This window comes from Hordeum vulgare, chromosome 2H (genome assembly GCF_904849725.1).
Source record: "Hordeum vulgare subsp. vulgare chromosome 2H, MorexV3_pseudomolecules_assembly, whole genome shotgun sequence".
In the NCBI taxonomy this organism is placed as follows: domain Eukaryota; kingdom Viridiplantae; phylum Streptophyta; class Magnoliopsida; order Poales; family Poaceae; genus Hordeum; species Hordeum vulgare.
Genome location: NC_058519.1, coordinates 578,352,364 through 578,373,496, shown reverse-complemented (window position 1 = coordinate 578,373,496; position 21,133 = coordinate 578,352,364). Strand labels below are relative to the sequence as shown.

General features: G+C 50.2%; 1 protein-coding gene across 6 annotated transcripts; it reads right to left on the bottom strand.

Moving 5' to 3' along the window:
* Positions 1-2,148: 2,148 nt before the first annotated feature.
* On the bottom strand, positions 2,149-18,811 carry LOC123427416. 6 transcript variants are annotated; one of them, XR_006622397.1, is made up of 11 exons: positions 18,535-18,811; positions 17,933-18,072; positions 17,355-17,417; positions 17,207-17,260; positions 17,009-17,122; positions 6,210-6,434; positions 6,053-6,109; positions 5,304-5,490; positions 5,174-5,222; positions 4,633-4,757; positions 2,149-2,476 (listed from the first exon to the last, which is right to left on the bottom strand). XR_006622397.1 is itself a non-coding variant. In XM_045111457.1 (10 exons), the coding sequence occupies exons 1-9, from the start codon at positions 18,683-18,685 to the stop codon at positions 5,200-5,202; spliced, it is 1,014 nt and encodes a 337-aa protein (XP_044967392.1). In that variant the 5' UTR covers positions 18,686-18,811; the 3' UTR covers positions 4,525-4,757; positions 5,174-5,199. The 6 variants fall into 6 exon arrangements, 5 of the variants coding, with proteins under 5 accessions (XP_044967392.1, XP_044967391.1, XP_044967390.1 ...); XM_045111457.1 differs by lacking the exon at positions 2,149-2,476 and having other exon boundaries at positions 4,525-4,757; XM_045111456.1 differs by lacking the exons at positions 2,149-2,476; positions 4,633-4,757 and adding an exon at positions 4,832-5,057.
* Between the last annotated feature and the right edge of the window lie 2,322 nt (positions 18,812-21,133).

Sequence of the window (21,133 nt, the reverse complement as noted above, 5' to 3'; positions counted from 1 at the left end):
CCATCATATGTTGTGAGTCATATGCCCCGTATTGTCATATATCTCTATCTTTTTTGTTCTCATATTATTCTCTGTGCAAATCCGGTATTATCATCAATCCACCAAAAAGGGGGAGATTGTTGGGGCATAGTTTATGCCTAAGTAATTTTGGTGATTGATGACAGTACCGTACAAGACTAACCGTGTGTGTTAAGGTTTCAGATAACACACGTCAACGGCACAAGACGACACGTCTCCTCATTCATGGAACGGAAGCACGGCGCTCTCTACGATTCTCTTTATTTGAGTCATAGGAAAGCCGTACTATTAAGAGGGGATCCGTAGTGGAAAGGTTTGGGCGGAATCTATTTTTGCACGCGCACACTTCACATTCTCCCTTTCCTTCATCTTTGAAGCGGCCCCCGCCACTTTGTTTCTCGCATCTTTGCAAAATGGTCCCCAGCGGTAGTACCGCTGGCTCTAGCGGTAGTACCGCTGGATTGCTAGCGGTAGTACCGCTGCAGCCAGCGGTAGTACCGCTAGCTGGCGGTAGTACCGCCCCTGGTCAGCGGTAGTACTGCTCCAGGAGCTTTGTTCCACCTACCTAGCGGTAGTTCATGGACGGACCTTTTTGCGAAGACTTTCTTGGCGGTAGTAGTGCTTTTGCACTACCAAGGAGCCAGCGGTAGTACCGCTGGGGTCCCAGCGGTAGTACCGCTGCACCTAGCGGTAGTACCGCCAGGCGGCGGTAGTACCGCCCCTGTTCAGCGGTAGTATCGCTGGAGTGCCAGCGGTAGTACCGCTGGAGCTCGGGAAGAGAGTGGGAAAACGGTGTGATCCCCCCCCCCCACTATATAAAGGGTTCTTCTAGCTGAGGAACCCTATCTCTTACCTCTCTAAGCTCCATTGTTGCGCCCCAAGCTCAAAAGTGCCCGATCTCTCTCCCTAGCCAATCAAACTTGTTGATTCTTTAGGGATTGGTTGAGAAGGCCTAGATCCACACTTCCACCAAGAGAAAAGTTGATTCCCCCACAAATCCCTTGCGGATCTTGTTACTCTTGGGTGTTTGAGCATCCTAGACGGTTGAGGTCACCTCGAAGCCATATTCCATTGTGGTGAAGCTTCGTGGTCTAGTTGGGAGCCTCCAAGCTTTGTGTGGAGTTGCCCCAACCTTGTTTGTAAAGGTTCGGTCGTCGCCTTCAAGGGCACCTATAGTGGAATCACGGTACCTTGCATCGTGCGAGGGCGTGAGGAGAATACGGTGGCCTTAGTGGCTTTTTGGGGAGCATTGTGCCTCCACACCGCTCCAACGGAGACGTACTTCCTGTCAAAGGGAAGGAACTTCGGTAACACATCCTCGTCTCCATCGGTTCCACTTGTGGTTATCTCTATCCTTTACTTTGTATTTGCATATGCTTGTGACTATATCCTACTTGTCTTAATAACTCTCGTTGTTAGCTTCTTTAGGGTTCACCTCATTGTCGTATTGTTTGTGAACACGTATGTTGTTTTACCTTAACTTGCTAAGATTATTTAAAAAGTGGTCCTTGTCTATTCACCCCCCCCCCCCTCTAGCCAACCATATCGATCCTTTCAGCCACCCCTTCCTAGCTAATGCGTGAGCAACCTCATTTAGTAACGTGTCACTACTGATGAGTTCGCCCCATGAAACTATTCTATTGTCTATCTTAAAATTGGTAGCTAAGCACATAAGACACTCGGACATACTACTGTGAAAACTACGATCGAAATGATAGTGAGACATTTTGAGGAGAGTCACCTATTAGACTACACTCCTTACCCACCTTGGTGTGGAGGGGGTTTTATAGGTGCCAAAGAGCGAGACGAGAAATTAATGGCGGGAAAGCGAGGCGGGAAAGAAATGACAGGAAAGCGAGGCGGGAAAAAAATGGCGGCAAAGCTATAGGCGGGAAAAAATGGCAGTAAAGCAAGGCGGGAAAGAAGTGGCGGGAAAGCGAGGCAATCTGTTGAAATTAACATGTTAAAATGAAGATACACATAGCTGAAATTAAGATACACATTGCTGAAATGAAGATACAATTTGCCAAAATTAAGATACAACTTGCAGAAATTAAGATACAACTAGCAGAAATTAAGAAACAATAAAATAAATCTACTGAGTCCAACGTGGATATTTTCCTTTTCCATCACCAGCTTCTTCTGTTGCCTTGGCCGCACGAGCCCTTTCTTTCTTTCTCTCCCTCTCAGACTCACGGGCCTCCTGTGGCTGTCTATAAACCTCCGCCAGTCGAAGTTCCTCTTCTCAGCTTTGCTTCAACATCTCATCAATCATAGCCCTCTGCTTCACACAGTGCTCTTGCCACTCTCTCTTCTCCTCTGCTTCCACCTTCTCGCGGCGCTATTCCGCGTCCAAACTAGCCCATGCATGACGACCTCTTTCACGAATCTCAGTCACCGCCCAGTTTGGCATTTCCGTGTCGATCCAACGATAGTACATGCACAGAGGAGGAGGATACTACAACAAAAATAAAAATAGAAATATCAAGTTAACAATAATATCTACAACGTGTTTATTATTGATGATTGAAGCATACCGGAGGTCTGATGTACGGTGAAGGAGCAACGGGTGAATCTTCCTCATAATTGGCGCACATGAAAAACTTTATGCCCAAACAATCTGAAAAATCCGTCACCTCCTTCACCTTGCAGAGATCACCACACCAACAACGCGGTACTTCCACCCCCCGAGGCAAGCTCGCACTCTTCATTTTCCTAGGCCTAATGCTTTGATCCGAACAAGGCAAATTCATACTGAATACGAAAGAAGTGTGACACACTGAGGCGAAGTGTGGCTGGATGATGGCGAAGAGTGTTTCAGTGCCTTCTTTTATAGGCTTAGGTGGATGTGTAGGTTGTTCCTTTTAGGAAGCGCACCTGTGCTTCTCGTGAAACTACACACATATTTTTTAGGAAGCACAATTATGTTTTTTTGATTTTTAGAGAAGTACAGGTTTTGTTTTTCTTTTTAGGAAGCAAAATTGTGCTTCTCCCTTTTCAAAAAGCATAATTGTGCTTCTGATGGAAAAAACAGAGCTTCCCGAAATCCATCAAAACCTAGGTAAAACGAAGAAAAAAACAAAAAAGCAAAAAAGCAAAACAAAAAATTGAAAACATGTGCGAAAATGAAAACTGAGATCACGATGATGCGGCTGACGAATGACACCTGGTGGTGATTGGGTGCACCACTTGGCTCGCTCGCAGGGCTCAACAATAACCTCTGTCATAGCCCCTAAAGGGGTACCATTACATAATTGCTCAAAATAAGAAAAAGAAAGAAGAGCGCAAACCGCGGGCCCAACTCAATGCTCAGCAAGTAAGAGCATATATAACCATAGTTGTCTAATTGGGGCCCTATACGTCCGCGCACGCGCCCAAACGCGTCGTAGATAATTACTGGGAAGGCATTAAAATTACGCCTTCATAATCGGATGCATAAAACCAAATCCTCAAATACATACTAACCTCATGCAACGTTAAACATACGTAGTTAAACACATGTCATCGGATAACCAAAAATTGACATGTTGTACTAACTCAAATGAAACTTTAATAGGAAAAGCTTATCCACGACCGCCTTTGCCCATGTCCATGCCATCTTCCTTGAGGGAGTAGCGGTCAAAGACGCAAAATAGATCGAGGCAGATATGCTCAGTGCCAGAGTTGTCCTATCTGTCACCATCCTCGACCTTCTCCTTCTCGGGGGGCAGTTCGGCCATGGCACAGACTTCCCTACATTGCTCCTTTGTCAACTCCTTGACCACCCTCTTTCGCTCTTCTCGGGTATGCGGGCACGGAGGGCTTCCTTATCAATGCCCATGCCGGCATGCGATTCTTTCTGATCCGCCCCACATGCTACTGAAGTCGCCTCCGCTTTATGGCGCGCTCGCAGCCTCGCAATGAGCCATCCGCGCCTCCTTCTTGTTCTGGCCGCAAACCATGGAGGCGAATATGGCCTTCATTTCCACGGGCGAGGCCGTGAAGATGATGCGCCACCTAAATGGTTTCGTCCTCACGGCTGAGTTGTGCTGCCATGCGGTGGTCTCCACTGCCAACAAGGCCGTGATCACACATCATGATCCACTGACCCCGATAGATCCTAGTGCCATCCTAGCGGAGGCAATGGATTCTCAACGGATCTATGAAGGCCGCATGCGGGCACACTCCTCCTGGTAGCATCAGAGAGCAACACGAAAGGCCATGTGCTCCTCGAGACTGCAAGGTATGACCCTAGTCCTCAGATCCGAACAACTCGGATCCAATGCCCGCCATGAATGAGTACGCCGATACTCATGGAGAGGAGCTTGGGTACTACGGAAGGGGAATGGACTGAGGTGGAGTGCAGCTAGGGTTCCGTCCAAAGTGCGGATAAAGTTGAATATATGTGTGGTTAGGTGGGCCACAGTGGGCCAGATCCATGTGGCAGGCGCCCCTGAACATTTTCATATTAGCCCCACAAATGGACTGGATATGGGGGTTGTCGGTTAGTCAGTGTTCGAAGCGGACTTGATGGGTGTGGTTGGATGGTAAATTTGTGTTCGAACAGTGACCGGACAGCTCACCCAGACGTTTGGGGTGTCCCGTGATTCGGAAAAGAAAAACTAGCAAACATACAATATGTGACCTCCGGCGAGCTGGGCGTGGCGGCGTTGTCCGTGTTCTCGTGGGTGTACAAGCAGTCAGACCACGACGTGTCTGCGAAGCGGGTAGCATCGCCCCGCTGCTCCGGCAAGCGATCCCTGAGTATGTTCCAATATATCATCTCATACGGAATATATCAGTGAACAACACTATGTTTCAGAATACGAGAGAATAAAAAGACACCGGCATCATGGTAATCATATGCATATTGTTTTGTGCACTGTATGCATATTGTTTTGTGCACTGTATCAAGGTAAGAAGAAAGGTATGCATATTGTTTTGTGCACTGTATCAAGGTAAGAAGAAAGGTATGCATATTGTTTTGTGCACTGTATCACGGGCAGCCTCTTCCCCAAACGGTTCGGTTTCTGCAGCTGCCAGTCCGAACACAAAACAGTCTTCAGTTCGCCATGCCACCAAACAGTAGCATATTTCCATTAAAATCAAAAGCATGCCCACATTTTAACACAACAAACAATGAAAAAAAATGAAATGAAAGCACAATGGGACTTACATATTCTTACAAACTACCAGCCCAGATCAACCACCTAAGCCTCGCGAGGCTACAAAGAGCATGCATATGTCAGCTAGGTGCATGGTAACAGTTTTAAGTTAAAATTTTCGATGGCAGGTGTAAATTTTACCCTTTCTGTTTTCATTCTTTTTCTTCATTTTCCAAATTGCTGCAAGTTGTTCTTCCTTTGAACCGAGTGACTTGAGATAGGCGACAATGCCATGCAGCGACCACCGCTCACCCCACAACATGATACGCTCATTTGCTTTATGAGAGGTATAGCCAGCATGTTTCTCAAACTTCGACGCAGGCATAGCCTTCAATAAATCACATCATAAGTGATATATTTTACAAGATAAAAAGTGGATTATACAAAAGCAAGATAGAGAGCGTGTGATATTGGGTCCATCAGTTTGGCTTTAGCATATCCAATATCAAATGTGGGTGATACATCACTAAACTCTAAGTGTAAACATAAGAAAGTATATTATGTATGTGTCAAATAACATTCTGAGACGACATGCTAAATCAACACAATGGCAACACTTCAACAATTCCCGTTAAACAATTACTCTAAATTCGTGGGAAATAAACACTTACTCTAAATCTTGAGACATGGACTTTCACTATTCATAACCGAAGTATTCTTTGCTGAATTGGCTTTTGTAACTTCTTGTAAAAGTGCAAAATTATGTGATCATTCTACTATACTTCACCGACTGGATACACGCTATGCATGAAAAGGAAAACAAATCAGGAACTGCTTAAGGGTAGCACATATCTCAAGGCACCCAAAGATATGGTAGGTCCTAGGCGAGCAGCTACCCCCGGGCAGCAGGTTATTTCACAAACAACACTTGTTGCGGTTCTCAGAGTTACCTCATTGTGACAAGAGCAACGGTAAAATACACCATCAATTTTGCCTCTCAATTTTGTCTGCACATATTAAAGAAAAGATCAATAGTTGCAACCACTAGTTGACTACTATAAAACATACTGAAGCTTTGAGTCTCTTTTCTAAACTGCCTGTCCGTACTTTTGAGAATAAATATACAATCTCCTCGTTTTGAAAAAGCCCGGATGCAAGTAATTCCTTCACCGTTGTAATTCGTTCTTGCAACTGAACTGGGGAGTGCTCTGCTTGTTCACTTGATACACAGGTTGCTTGATCTAGACCATAATCTCCCATAAAATCAAAATAGTCAGCCATCTGAGGTTCCATAATCTCATCAATGGCGGAGCTCCCCAAGATAGAGTTCGCCTATAAAGATTTGGGGCCAAACTGTCAAAGATAGTAGATAACATGTGCCAATTAAATACTACACCTAATTCAGGAATGTCTCACAGGCACCTTCGTAGTTATAGCATCAACTATTCCTTGACCAATGATTAACTGTGGAAGATACTAATTATCATGTAAATCTAATTTAACAACAGTTCTTGTACAATAGTTAATTTCAAGAATTTCTGCCAAACACTGCATCTTAAAGCATGATAGCCTTTTCCAACTCCTTTTAAGGAATGTCATCATGCTTTTCAACAACAGCATGATCAGCACTGCGACTGTCTATCTTGTTTCCTCGGCTTATGTCAAGTAAACCATCGCCTTCCCATAATCACTACAGAACTGTCTTGAAGATAAAGGCCCACAGCATGGATACTGTTCACCACGACACTTTCCGAAAAGAACAAAAATGTGAATAATGGTGCAACTGACTAACATATCTTGTTTCTCAAACTAAGGGCCCACATCATGAAGACTATCCACCGCCACACTTTGCAAAAAGAACAATATATATGTTGATCAAAGTGCATTAGCCTATTTATTTTTGTGACTTGCACCTTCACACAGTTTCTACATAGAAACCTAGTCAACAAGTTACCTTTTCGCAATCTTATTGTACTAAGAGCAATGCAGCCAAAATGTATAGATAATGATCAAGTATTATAGGCACCTTGTCGGGGGATAACCCCGGGGTAGGCTCATCGAGCCTGTTCCTTCATCTCCGGCCCAAAAGGAATGACCAAGTATAATTCCCCAAGGCCCAAGTCCTTTGGCCGGCTAGGCTACACCTACCGGCTAGAGGGCGAGACGGTCAACTCTCTGGCCGGCCAGGCAGCACCTATCGGCTGAAGGCAAGACGGCTACCTCTTCCTGACCGCCTAGACCAAGCCAGCCGGCTAGGACCGAGGCGGCCGTCCCCAAGCCGGCTAGCCAAGCGGGCTAGCCGGCCGGGGATCTCAAGTCACATCAGATCGTAGGTCATGACGAGACCCTACGATTAAAGATGGCTACACGTCAACAAAGGTACTGCATCGGAGTGCACGGCAGGTACCAGCGTCGGCGGCCACGCTACTGACCTACCCCGGCTCTGATCCATCACCCAGCACAGTGTCGGCCGTCAAACTCCCACTCCATTACTGCACTCGGCGTGGGAACAGTGGAGGCGGCCGTACCGTCTGCCCATGACGAATCTCGCTGGACGACGCCGAACGTACCACGCGTGCCTTGCGTCAACCTTACGCGAGAGCTTCATTGGCTAGCCGGCGGGTCCCACCTCCAGACGGGACCTCACAGCCGGCGGGCCCCTCAAGCGACAAGACAAGACCCTCCTGGGCCCCCTGGCCAGCCGGCGAGGCTGCCAGCCGGGGCCCCCTCCTGTACCCTTTGTCCATATTGTAAGCCGGTGGGTTCGTCTATAAAACCCCCCGGTCCCCCTCCATGCAGAGGGTCGGTCAACAGATTACACTCACACTCACCAACCACATAGGAGAAGCAGAGACGAGCCGGCTGCTCCCTTCTTCCTCCTCCGCAATACAGCTCTAGGAGCAACATTGTAATCCCATCCATATACATCATACACTCCGGCAAGACTAGGGGTATTATCTCTTTGGAGAGCCCTGAACCTGGGTACATCGTGTGTTCCATGCTTGTACCAACCTCGCCCCCAGCGCCCTCCGTTGCCACTTCGGTTCTCACCGACTTTAGCCTACCCATGGCATATGTTGAGAGTATTCACCGACATTTGGCGCCCACCGTGGGGCCGATGGCGGCATCGGCTGGCTTTACGTGTTGGGCGGGGCCCCGCACCTACACCACCGAATGCATCGCGTCCGGATCGATCTGCATGCCCGTGGAGCCCGCCTTCGATGAGGCAACACCGATGACGATCAACGTCCCAGTCCGCCATGCGGATTCGGGCGGAGAGTCCGATGACGAGGCACCTCCTAGCGTCGTCGTCGTTGCTATGGAGAACCTCAGCGTTCTCTTTAGCGACCTACGCCTCAACGATGGTCCTCGCTACTTCGGCGAGGACTTCGATGTCGAGGCGCTGTGCGCCAGCTTCAGTAGGCTCTCTATCGCTGAGACGCCTACGCACGACGTGTACCCCAGCAACGTACTCGTCTTCGACGGCCCTCCGTCGCCTGTGGGGTTCTTCACCCCATACCATGTCGCCACCGTCTCCAACACCGTGGAGGTGATGGTCATCGGCGCTGGCACCAGCACGACTCATGGCAAGGCGTCAGCAGACGCTGGTGAGCCTGCTGCTGTCACCGCTGACACTCTTCAGGCTGCGCTTACCGGCCTGAAGACACCCATCGCCGCCTCCACAAACCCTAACGATGCGCGAGCCTCGCTGGAGGAGGCTCGCAGGCAGATCTTGGAGGAGGGCATCGCCGTTGCCTCGGGAAAGCGCCGGATGGAGGCCACGCAGCGCGAGTATAACTCCGCATACGGCCTTACTCCGGTTTCCAAGGCCCCTAGCCGGCTTGGGTCGGTCCGCGACCGCGGCCGGTTCATTGCCGAGATTTTAGGCGGCAAGCAGCCCGTCTACGAGACTCCTGCGGCCAACTTACGGGCGGCACAGGCGGCCAGGGCAGAAATGCCAAGCTTGGAGGGCGAGGAGCGCGCCTTCCAGGAGAAGCGGGTCAAGGATCTCCTTGACGCCGCCAACGAGCAGCAGACCCGGCTTGACCCTGGTCAGGCCCAGTCAGAGTCTCCGAGGCCCAACCCCGGGGTGCGCCGCAACCCTAGCGGTCATCAGCACGTGGAGGGATCTTCCTCGCATCGCGCTTCCGGACGGAAGGGCGAGGGAAGCCAAGACAGGCGCTCCTAGGGCCAGAGCGAGCATACTTCGAGCAGGCGTCGCGGAGACGACGAAAGCGACTCGATGTATGAGGTTCCTCGTCCGGGGAGGACCCATGCCACCGGTTCGCAAGGTGCCCTTCCGATCGCGGCTTGGATCGGCGCTCGCGTTCCCCAGGGCGACCAGGATGCCCGCCGGCGTCTCAACGCCCTGGCCCAGTCAGCCCTCCTGGAGGAGGACGGCCCCATCGGTCCGGCCTGCTTCGGCCCCCGGATCCGAGGGGAGCCGTTTCCCCGAGGCTTCACCTTGCCCCGGGACACTCCCAAGTACAACGGCACCGCCAAGCCCGAGGACTGGCTAATCGACTACACCACCGCCATTGGCATTGCCAGGGGCAACAAACGCGTGGCAGTCCGCTACGTGCCACTCATGTTGGCCGGCTCGGCTTGGACTTGGCTCAACAGCCTTCCAACCGGCAGCGTCAACTCATGGATGGACTTTGAGGAGGCGTTCATCCGCAACTTCACTGGCACCTACAAGTGCCCTGGCCGGCCTCGCAAGCTGGCCATGTGCGTCCAGAGGCCCGACGAACCCCTTCGCGACTACGTCAGTCGCTGGACGGAGCTTTGCAACTCCTGCGAGGGAGTGCATGAGGTACAGGCCATCCAGTACTTCATTGACGGTTGCCGAGATGGCACTCTCAAGCACAAGCTCATGTGCTCCGAGCTCACCTCTCTGGCGGTGCTCATGGCCAAGGCAGACAAGTACGCCACGGCCGACTCCGCGATGCGAGTCAAGGTGACCGCCTCGGACAAGGCTGTCCCCACGCCGGCTAGTCCCAAGACGGCTGGAGACAGTCGAGGCGGCCAGAACAACAACAAGCGCAAGACGGATCAGCTAGATTCGCGCTCCAACAACAAGTTGGTAGCTAGCGTGGAGGGTGAGGCGTCGGCTTCTCAAGCCGGCTCTCAACGGAAGCGGCCCAACAGGGGCAATCCGAACTGGTTGCCCAAGCAGACTTTCGAGCAGCTGCTTGACGCCCCTGCAAGATACACTCTGGGGCACAGCCTTCTACCCACACCCTTCGACAGTGCAGCTTTGCACGACGGTTGTCGCAAGGGGAGGGCCTGCCGGCTGCCCCAGGTGCACAGGCTGCGCCTCAAGCCCTGGCTTCGGGTCCTGCTCCGGCTCCACCGCCGCCGCCTCGCGACGACGGCCACCTCCATGACAACTACCCTCATCAAGATGGAGCATTCGTCGTCTTCACCAGTGAAGGCGACGACAAGCATAGCCTGCGCCAGCGACGGCGCGAGGTGAATGCCACGGTTCCCCCGGTTCCCCAATACATGCATTGGTCCGATAGGCCCATCACATGGAGCCGGGTCGACCATCCTGCGGTGATGCCCAACCCGGGCTCATACGCGCTCGTCCTCGACCCCACCTTCGCCTCCAAGAGGCTCACCTGCCGGTTCTCCCGAGTGTTGGTCGATGGCGGCAGCAGCATCAACATCCTCTACCTCGACACTCTCCGCAAGCTCAGGCTCAAGGAGACGGACGTCCTGCCGACCAGCACTGTCTTCCACGGCATCGTGTCTGGGCAGTCCTGCTCACCTATCGGCAAAATCCAGCTAGACGTCCTCTTCGACGACAAGGCTCACTTCCGCCGCGAGTCCATATGGTTCGAGGTAGTGGACCTCAGCAGCCTGTATCACGCGCTGCTGGGCAGACCGGCTCTGGCCAAGTTCATGGCTATCCCGCACTACGCTTACCTGAAGATGAAGATGTCGGGTCCAAAGGGCATCATCACCGTTGCTGGCGACTACAAGAAGTCGCTCGAGTGTGCACAAGACAGCAGCCGCCTGGCCGACGCCATGGTGATTGCTGAGGAGAGGAGACATATCGACCGGCTCGTGGCTCAGGCTACCGAGCAGCCGGCGATACCTTCTCTTCCGTCCCAGTCGGTCGGCAAGGGCTCCTTCAAGCCGGCTAAAGAAACCAAGCAGGTGCCACTCGACCCTGCAAACCCCAAGCAGTGCATCATCATTGGGCCCGGCCTCAGCCCCAAATAGGAATGCGAGTTCGTCAACTTCCTCCGTGAGAATCAGGACATCTTTGCATGGTCCCCCAAAGACATGCCGGGTGTTCCAAGGAAGTACGCCGAGCACAAACTTCACGTGCGACCGGATGCAAAGCCGGTAAAACAACCCTTGCGCCGCTTCGCCGAGGGGAAGCGGCGCACCATCGGAGAAGAGATTACCCGGCTCCTTGCAGCCGGCTTCATCATGGAGGTTTTCCACCCGGACTGGTTAGCTAATCCAGTCCTGGTGCTGAAGAAGAACAATACATGGCGAATGTGTATCGACTACACTAGCCTGAATAAGGCCTGTCCGAAAGACCCTTTCGTGTTGCCTAGGATAGATCAAGTGATCGACTCCACTGTAGGCTCCGAAATGCTATCATTTCTGGATGCTTATTCAGGCTACCATCAAATCAAGCTGGATCGAGCTGATCGCCTGAAGACCTCCTCCAACACGCCCTTCAGGGCCTACTGCTACACCACCATGACGTTTGGTCTGAAGAACGCTGGTGCGACATTCCAATGTTGCATGCAGCAGTGCTTACTGACACAGATTGGCAGAAACATCCACGTCTATGTGGATGACATCGTCGTCAAGACGAAGCAGCACTTCAGCCTCCTCGACGACTTGCGGGAGACGTTCGCCAACCTGCGCGAGTACAAGATCCGGCTCAACCCGGAGAAGTGCGTCTTTGGGGTTCCAGGCGGCAAGCTCTTGGGGTTCTTCGTGTCCGCTCGTGGCATCGAGGCGAACTCCGAGAAGATCGGCACCATCGTGCGGATGGTGAAGCCTGCTCGGATCCTAGACGTCCAGAAGTTCGCCGGCTGCCTGGCGTTCCTTAGCCGGTTCGTCAGCCGGCTCGGCGAGAAGGCCCTTCCACTCTACCAGCTCATGAAGAAGAAGACGAAATTCAAATGGAACGACCAGGCGGACGAAGCCTTCCGCGACCTCAAGAGGGTCATCTCGAGCCTGCCAATCTTGACAGCGCCGGCTAAAAGGGAACCCATACTCATATACATTGCAGCAACCACTCGCGTGGTTAGTGTAGTGTTGGTAGTTCAACGCAAGGAGGAGGGTAAGGTACTGTTAGTGCAGCGCCCTGTCTACTACCTCAGCGAGGTTTTGTCCGCCTCCAAGCAAAACTATCCCCACTACCAAAAAATGTGTTATGGTGTTTACCTTGCTGCAAAGAAGTTAAAGCAATACTTCCAGGAGCATGCTATCACCGTGGTGAGCACTGCTCCACTTTCAGAAATCATGGGCAACCGTGATGCGACTGGCAGGATCGCCAAGTGGTCCATCGCCATGGCGGACCACGACATCCGCTATGAGCCTCGCATCGCCATCAAATCTCAGGTGGTGGCCGACTTCCTGGTCGACTGGGCTGAAACCCAGTTTGAGCCACCACCTCCAGACTCCACGCATTGGCGGATGCACTTCGACGGCTCGAGGATGCGGACTGGTCTGGGAGCCGGCATCGTCTTGACGTCTCCGAAAGGAGACCAGCTCAAGTATGCTCTTCAGATACACTTCGCCACCTCCAACAACGTCACCGAGTACGAAGCACTCGCTCACGGCCTCCGGCTCGCCAAGGAGATTGGCATCCGCCGGCTCATCTGCCTCGGCGACTCAGCCCTCGTGGTGCAACAAGTTTCTGGTGAATGGGACGCCAGGGACGCCAACATGGCAAGCTACCGTTTCCTCATCCAGCAGCTCAGCGGCCCCTTCGAAGGTTGCGAGTTCCACCAGTTCCCAGGGCGGACAACGAGGCGGCCGATACACTGGCCAAGATTGGCTCCATGAGACAGGCTATTCCAGCCGGTGTCTCCCTCGAGCAGCTGCACAAGCCGTCTATCAAGCCGTCTCCAGAGTCGGCATCAATTTTTTGTGTCGGCTGATTCTTCGGTGCAAGCGTCGTCGGCTCCACCAGCTACACCGGCTACAGCTCCTATGCCGGCTGCGCTGGCTCTGCCGACTCCAATGTCGGCACCGGCTACAACCACTTCGCCGGCTACGACTACTTCGCCGGCTACAACAGCAAATCCGGCTCCGCCCCGCCTCGAATCCTGTCGTCTCGACACCCAGTGGGTGGACGTCATGGAGGTAGACGGCGAGCCGGCTGCTGCGACGACATCAGAGACACCTTGTCTCGAACCTGCGACTACTGCTTCATCAAGCGCGGGGGCTGCAGAAGCCCCCGACAATCAGGTCAAGACGGAGCCAGCCCTTGTGTCGGCTCCGTCATGGGCTCAACCCATCCTGGCCTTCCTCCTTCGCGGTGAACTTCCTCAAGAGGAGGCGGAGGCGAGGCAGATCCAGCGCAGATATGCGGCCTACGCCATCATCAATCGCGAGCTGGTTCGGCATAGCGTGACTGGCGTGTTCCAGCGCTGCGTCGAATCAGAAAAGGCACAGGAGATTCTCAAAGACATTCACCAGGGGGAGTGTGGGCACCATGTCGCCTCTAGAACCCTGGTGGCCAAAGCATTCCGCCACGAATTCTACTGGCCCACGACCCTCGAGGAGGCTGTGGACATGGTCAACAAATGCGAGGGTTGTCAATTCTTTGGCACGCAGAGCCACATGCCGCCTTCGGTCCTCAAAACTATCCCCCTGTCATGGCCTTTCGCCGTCTGGGGGTTGGACATGGTGGGGCCTTTCAAGACGGCTCGCGGTGGCATGACTCACCTCTTGGTGGCCGTCGACAAATTTACCAAGTGGATCGAGGCTAGGCCTATCAAGAAGCTTGATGGCCCCACGGTTGTCAAGTCTATCACGGACATCTCTGTCCGCTACGGCGTCCCCCACAGCATCATCCCCGACAACGGCACTAACTTCGCCAAGGGCGCTTTGGCGCTCTACTGCTCCAAGGTAGGCATCCGGCTCGACTTGGCATCGGTGGCACACCCCCAGTCCAATGGCCAGGTGGAGAGGGCCAACGGCCTAATCCTGGTCGGCATCAAGCCAAGACTGGTGGCACCACTTGTCAGGTCAGCCGGCTGCTAGATCGAAGAATTGCCGGCTGTACTGTGGAGTCTCCGCACCACGCCCAACCGGTCAACCGGCTTCACTCCGTTCTTTCTGGTATACGGGTCCGAGGCCATCATCCCTACGGATATCGAGTTCGACTCGCCTCGGGTCACCTTGTACACGGAAACAGAGGAGAAGGAGGCAAGAGAAGACGGCGTTGATCTCCTCGAGGAGGCAAGGGACCTAGCCTTGAGCCGGACGGCCATCTATCAACAGAAGCTGAGATACTACCATAGCAAGAAGATCAAGCCTCTCTCTTTCAGAGATGGAGACTTGGTGCTCAGAAGAATCCAGCGCACCGCCGGCCAGCACAAGCTCTCATCCCCATGGGAGGGACCCTTCATCATTAGTAGGGCATTGCACAACAACGCATACTACTTGATCGATGCCCAGAAGCCAAGGAAGCGCAAGATGGACGACTCCGGCCAGGAGACAGAACGTCCATGGAACGCGGCGTTGCTTCACCCGTTCTATTGCTAGAAGGCAAGTATCAAACATGGAAAGAGCATGCACATATGTATCTTTCTCCCTCTTCAGGGATTTCTAATGAATGCAATGAAAAGAGCATGCCTTATGCTTCTTTTTAAGTTCATATCTAGAGTGCTCACTCTGTGAGTCCCTTGCCGGCTCTAATAAGCTCGGGGGCTCGCTAGCCGCCCGGACGGCTTCCTTATGTTGTAGAAAAACACATAGTGTACGCCGGACCGATCCCTGGTCACCTCGTAACAGCTACAGACCGGCTCCCGGCTGTCCGGCTAGCGAGGCGACGCCAGGTAAGGCCGGATACATGTAAAGTTTGACTACAAAAAGGTAGCCGGCTCGGGTTGGCTTGATCTTTTACGATCTCATTCTAGCCGGCCTCTGTTGGTTTATGTCTGAATCTTCAAGTCTTGATGTCTTCGAAAAATCTAAGTCCTATATTCTCAAAGTCAGAAACCTCGACCCAGTCACAGACCGGCTCCCTGTTGTTGGGCTGGCGTAGTGGAAACTTGGGGGGGTAGAGTAGTTGGAGAAAAAGAAGTCAAGCAGGAATCAAAAGATGAAGATATAAAACATCACGGATGGCAATACGAATATAATGCTGAATCCATACATTCAAAAAGCATTGGCCCACGGCCCAAGTTCATTACACCCCAGTGGGTGGAACTATTGGACTGACAAAACAATTGCAGACAACAAAAAAGAAAAACAGGACCGGCTATGGGGCTGCGGCCTCGTCGATCGCCCCGGCTGCTGCGCCTGAAGTTGTGGCTCCACCATCGTCGGCTGCTCCCGAGGCGGTGGCGCCGTCCCCTCCGCGAGGGCTTCTGGCTCCGTCCGCGTCCGAGTCGGCAACGCCTCGCCGCTGGAGGCGACGTTCTCCTCTTCATGGACCGCCTCGTCGGAGCTGCCATCGGCGTCATAGGGCTGAAGGCCATGCAGATCCTCAGGGATCACATTGCCGCCTTCACCCCGCTCCAAGTTAAGCTCGTCCCAGGCGGCGTACGAGGCGATGTCGCTGGCCCTCACGCGCAGCTCCTCCTCCACGGCCTGCAGCTCCCCCTCCGAGCCGTCGCGCTGAACGACGAGCTTGCCCAAGTCCAGGTTTCGATACCAGGACTTGGCCAAGCGCAGGGCCATGTAGGCTCCAGCACGCGCGGCCGAAGCACGCCAAGCGTCAAGGCGGTCTTCGTCAGCTAGCGGGAGAGCCGGCTCCACGCCATCAGGCCACAGAGCCTTCACCATCGACGAGCCTGCGATCTGGAGCCGAGCCACGGACTCGCCCAGAACACGCAGGCGGGCTCTGAGGCCCACCCCGATCTCCTCCACACTCCAGCCAGAGGTAACGTCTACCTCCTGCCCGGCCGCGCGGCGCTCCTCGCGGCTCACCTCCACAGCCGTGTCGGCCACGTCCCGTGTCTCAGGGAAGAGGCCTGAGATAGGGGAAGGGGCGCAAAGAAGAGTGAGAAAAGGAGGTGGCAAAGAAGAAAATTCAAGACAAAACAAAAGAAGACTCATGATCGAAGTGACTATCAGTCTCATGAGCACCCTCCAGGGCCTCAAGCTCCCGCACCTTGCTCGCTTGGGTGAGGCGGGCGACTTCGTCCTGGAGGGCCGACGCCGAACGTACCACGCGTGCCCTGCGTCAACCTTACGCGAGAGCTTCATTAGCTAGCCGGCGGGTCCCACCTCCAGACAGGACCTCGCAGTCGGCAGGCCCCTCAAGCGACAAGACAAGACCCTCCTGGCCCCCCTGGCCAGCCGGCGAGGCTGCCAGCCGGGCCCCCCTCTTGTACCCTTTATCCATATTGTAGGCCGGTGGGTTCGTCTATAAAACCCCCCGGTCTCCCTCCATGCAGAGGGTCGGTCAACAGATTACACTCACACTCACCAACCACATAGGAGAAGCAGAGACGAGCCGACTGCTCCCTTCTTCCTCCTCCGCAATACAGCTCCAGGAGCAACCTTGTAATCCCATCCATATACATCATACACTCCGGCAGGACTAGGGGTATTATCTCTTCGGAGAGCCCTGAACCTGGGTACATCGTGCGTTCCATGCTTGTACCAACCTCGCCCCCAGCGCCCTCCGTTGCCACTTCGGTTCTCACCGACTTTAGCCTACCCATGGCATATGTTGAGAGTATTCACCGACACACCTGGCTGTTGATCTCCATGGCCACTGATCTTTCAACTCCTATTTGCTCGTTTTCTGTAAGTTCTACATATGTTCCCCTGGAAATCTCACCATTAAGGATATCATGCCGGTTTACCTACAGAAAAATAAAAAGCTCCCCCATTCACATTGAGACAGTGGAATGGAAGAACATTCAGGAATCTAATTATAGCATCATAACCTGAATGTGAACCCTAGACTCCCTGGATTCTAGAGTCTTAATGATGTCACCTCCCTTTCCGATGACAAACCCGGTTTGCATATTATAATAATGAGCAATATAGATGAGCACTTCATTAACCTATATGCTGGCGAGAAAAGTTTCTCACCTTATTACCAACATGTACTTCCAATTGCTCCGCAGCCCGCAAGGGTATACCATCAGCGTGAGCCTAACACAAGACATAATAATAGCTTTAGTAAGTATATATAAGCATCAGCAATAAATCAAAACAGCGTGGATGGGGGGGTGGGGGGTGACGACACAAACAAGACAGACCCCAATTATGACATTCTTGGAGATATCAAGGAAGCCCGTGAACTGAACAGACTGATAAATAGATTTCAGATTAGCTATATCTTCTCAACCAATCTCAACTTCAGCGCTTGATGTAACTGTCATGATATTTTCCCCTGCTTTTTCAAGGAAAACACTAGCCTATAACATTATTCTTTCCACATTCAGTAAACAGATTCACATTAAGAAAATGGAGAAGTGATAAAAAAGAGAGTGCTATTTATGGCCTGCTAGGATAAGTTTAAAAGATTCACCGTCTCAATTTAACTTTAAAAAAATCACATCAAGGATTCCATGAAGAATTCCAAGACCAGCATTAAATCAAGTAAAAGATATATATAACCACATATAGAAATAAACACTTAACAGGACAACAAAGGTTGGCCTTACCTTCCTATGTGGAATTTGGTAGTCAGGAGAGGTCTTTTCTTGGGTGAATGTAGAGCTGCCCTGCTGCCCTGATGATACCTGAAATCTAGGTTGGGTAATCCCATCAGCAAGGGGATCTCCATGTACTGCTGCTGATATTTCTGGTCCAGGCATTTGATAGGAAACAATAAAATCAGCACATACTTTTCAAGAAAATAACATCATAGTACTTTGGATGTAAGATATTACATTAAGTACAGCAACTCATACTAGCAGGCGGGCAGAATTTTTGCAGTAGCAAACTAACATCACCACATCAATTTCATTCCATAACCTAGCTAGACACGTTATACTAATTTGATTGCATGTCGGATTACCGTACTGTTTTCCTTTTATAAAATATCTCGGGTTCTCTGCATTGTGTGTTAGGTCGGCCGATCCCCGAGACGATTGGTGGGGAAATTAAATTAAATCAAGTTCCCCATTGGCAAGCCGATTATACACGGAAGAGAAGGAGGGGGGATTAAATTTCGCCATGATCCATCCACCAGTGAAGCGCGAACTTACTCCTCGATCATCTCGGATGCGGGAGATCGCAAAAGGGGGATAGCTAGTTGGAGTACCTGATACGCCAGCCCCACACGGTTGCTTGGCCTCCGCTTCCCCCCTTATTCCTTCCGCCTCCCCGCCGCCACGCTCGAGCATCCACTTGCTCTCCGGAGCAAGCGCCGTCTTCGGAGCCGGCGCCGGCGCCGGGGCATGGATCCCCGGCATAGATAGGGGTTTGGGTTTTGAGGGCGCGAGGCGAGAAAGCGTGAGCTCGTATTGGGAGCGGGAGCGGGAGGAGCGATTCGTCAACTAGGGGACGCGCCCGAGTTCCGGGTAGTCGATTCCTAATTAAGAAAGTGCATCAGGGCGTATTATTGCTGATTAAGATAATGAAGAGGCGCATCCGGTGAAAATCAGGGCCATTAACTGAGGGATGGAAAGGTGGGTGAGCCACCGAAAAATCAGGGAGTAGAATATTAAAACTAAAACTAATAAAACTAAAACTTGCTAGCCTCATCAAGTACTAAAAAGACTAAAATCAAGTTAATAAGCATTTATTATCCTTCAAACCCTTTAATCCAGAACTTGCATGAGGAGTTAAATGAGGAGAGAGAGGACTAATGCACATTTTAGTAGGGGTACCCCTGACTAAAAGATTTTAGCCTCAAAACTAGTTTTAGCCTCTCTTTACTCAGGGGTGCTTGGAACTTTAGCCTCTTAAAGAGACTAGTTTTAGTCAGACTAATTTTAGTCTCTTGGATCCAAACACCCTCTACGTGTATGCATCGATGGGATACTTACATGCGTCAGAGAAGCCCGTAGCAATCCAATTTTTCCTCCCTGGTCAACGTGCTCCTGTGCTCGAAAATAATTTTCGAAACGTAAAAGAAATCATAACATTTTTTTATGTATCCATAGTCACATTCAAATGGTACCTGCAAAGTTTTAGGCAAAATTCAGACATTTAGACATGTGTAGAAAAACTAACCGAACAATAAATGTTACCCTAAAATGTCATGCCATATTTATTTTCCACCGCCGGCTCCGATTCGTAGTAAAATTGCCAAGCATGCTTGCAACAGTAATACAAATATCCAAAAAAATCAAAAAAATATAAGAACATTTAAATATATTTTTTGTGTTACTATTTATCTAATGTTCCTGTGAGCAAAAACGCCTCCGACTGCCCATATTTTCATAAGTTAGTATTATTATGAGTAAAATATTAGTGTACTCTCTTAGTTCCTAAAAGTGTGGCATATTTATATTGTTAAGATATGTATTTAACCAATAATTACTTCGCAAATACAAGGTTATATAACAAAAAAAATGTCTCATTAGATTCATATTTGAAAGTACTTTCTTATTATAATACTTCCTTCATTTTAAAATAAATGTCTCAACTTTATACTAGCTCTAGTATAAAATCATATTAAACTTGAGACAGTTATTTTGAGACGGAGGGAGTATTTTTTATCACATAAATCAAATATTAAAAAAGTAATTATTAGTCAAAGTATTGTCTTAACAAAATAAAACATGTCTTATTCATTCGAACGGATGGAATATGATACTACCTATGTAATGATTAATATCATATATTAGTATTTCAAATTACCTATTTTATTATCATACATGATATATATTAGCATAACATTTGTTATAATACTTGACACTCTTTTTCTTCATTTCATTCTATGTCACTTCACTAAATTTACCTAATTAGTATGCATGATACTAGCTATGATACATTCACTACAGATATCTTAAGAGCTTGGTTAACATTATAGCAAAGAGCCGGCTATATTCCCCGTAAAGAAAAAAAACTGGCTATATGAAGTTGTCATGTCATTTATAGCCAACCAAGTAATCCATCCATACAATAGTTAGTCATACTAGTACTCACAAAGGTTAATATATGGCCGACCTATTTTCTCTCACAAAAGTTGTTGAGACTCGTGCTACAACCGATTGTAAGCTAGTAGCTCGTTTGTCTTCTCTCTTCTCTACCCTCTACTATGTTGTCCGCCTAGCCTTAAATTTGATGTGATATACATAGCCCACTACGTCACTCTACTGTAAACATATACAATCGACCATGCATCGGCCACATCCAACAACATGCTCAGAAGACAAATGTGAAGAAAAATATCATCATCATTATTATTATGCAAGCCGTGCAATTTGAACTCGCATACCAACACCGTCAACGAGCTTTTGCCGAATAACCACTGCACCGCGATCACTTTGATGTGCTCAATCCGAAAACAACACTATTTGACCCTTGTTTCCCTCCCAACATAAATTATTGGAAATAAGGGGACATAAATTTAAAAAAGAAATCATGAATTTTTAATAAGTTTATCCACTTGAAAAATAGTCCATGGATCTTCAAACAAATCTTCACAAATTCTAAAAAAGTTCATCTGTTTTGAAAAAAAACTTCAAGAATTTTAATAAAGTTCACTGGATTTTGAAAAACAAGTTCACAGACTATAAAAGATAAAACAATTTTGATAAAAAAATCATTAATTTTAAAGGAGTTCACCATTTTTTTATAAAACAGGCATTTAAAAAGTTCATCGGTTTTGAGAAAAAAGAGTTCATGAATCTTATAAAAAAATCATCGAACTTGGAAAAAGGCTCACGGATTTTCAAAAAAATAATGGATTC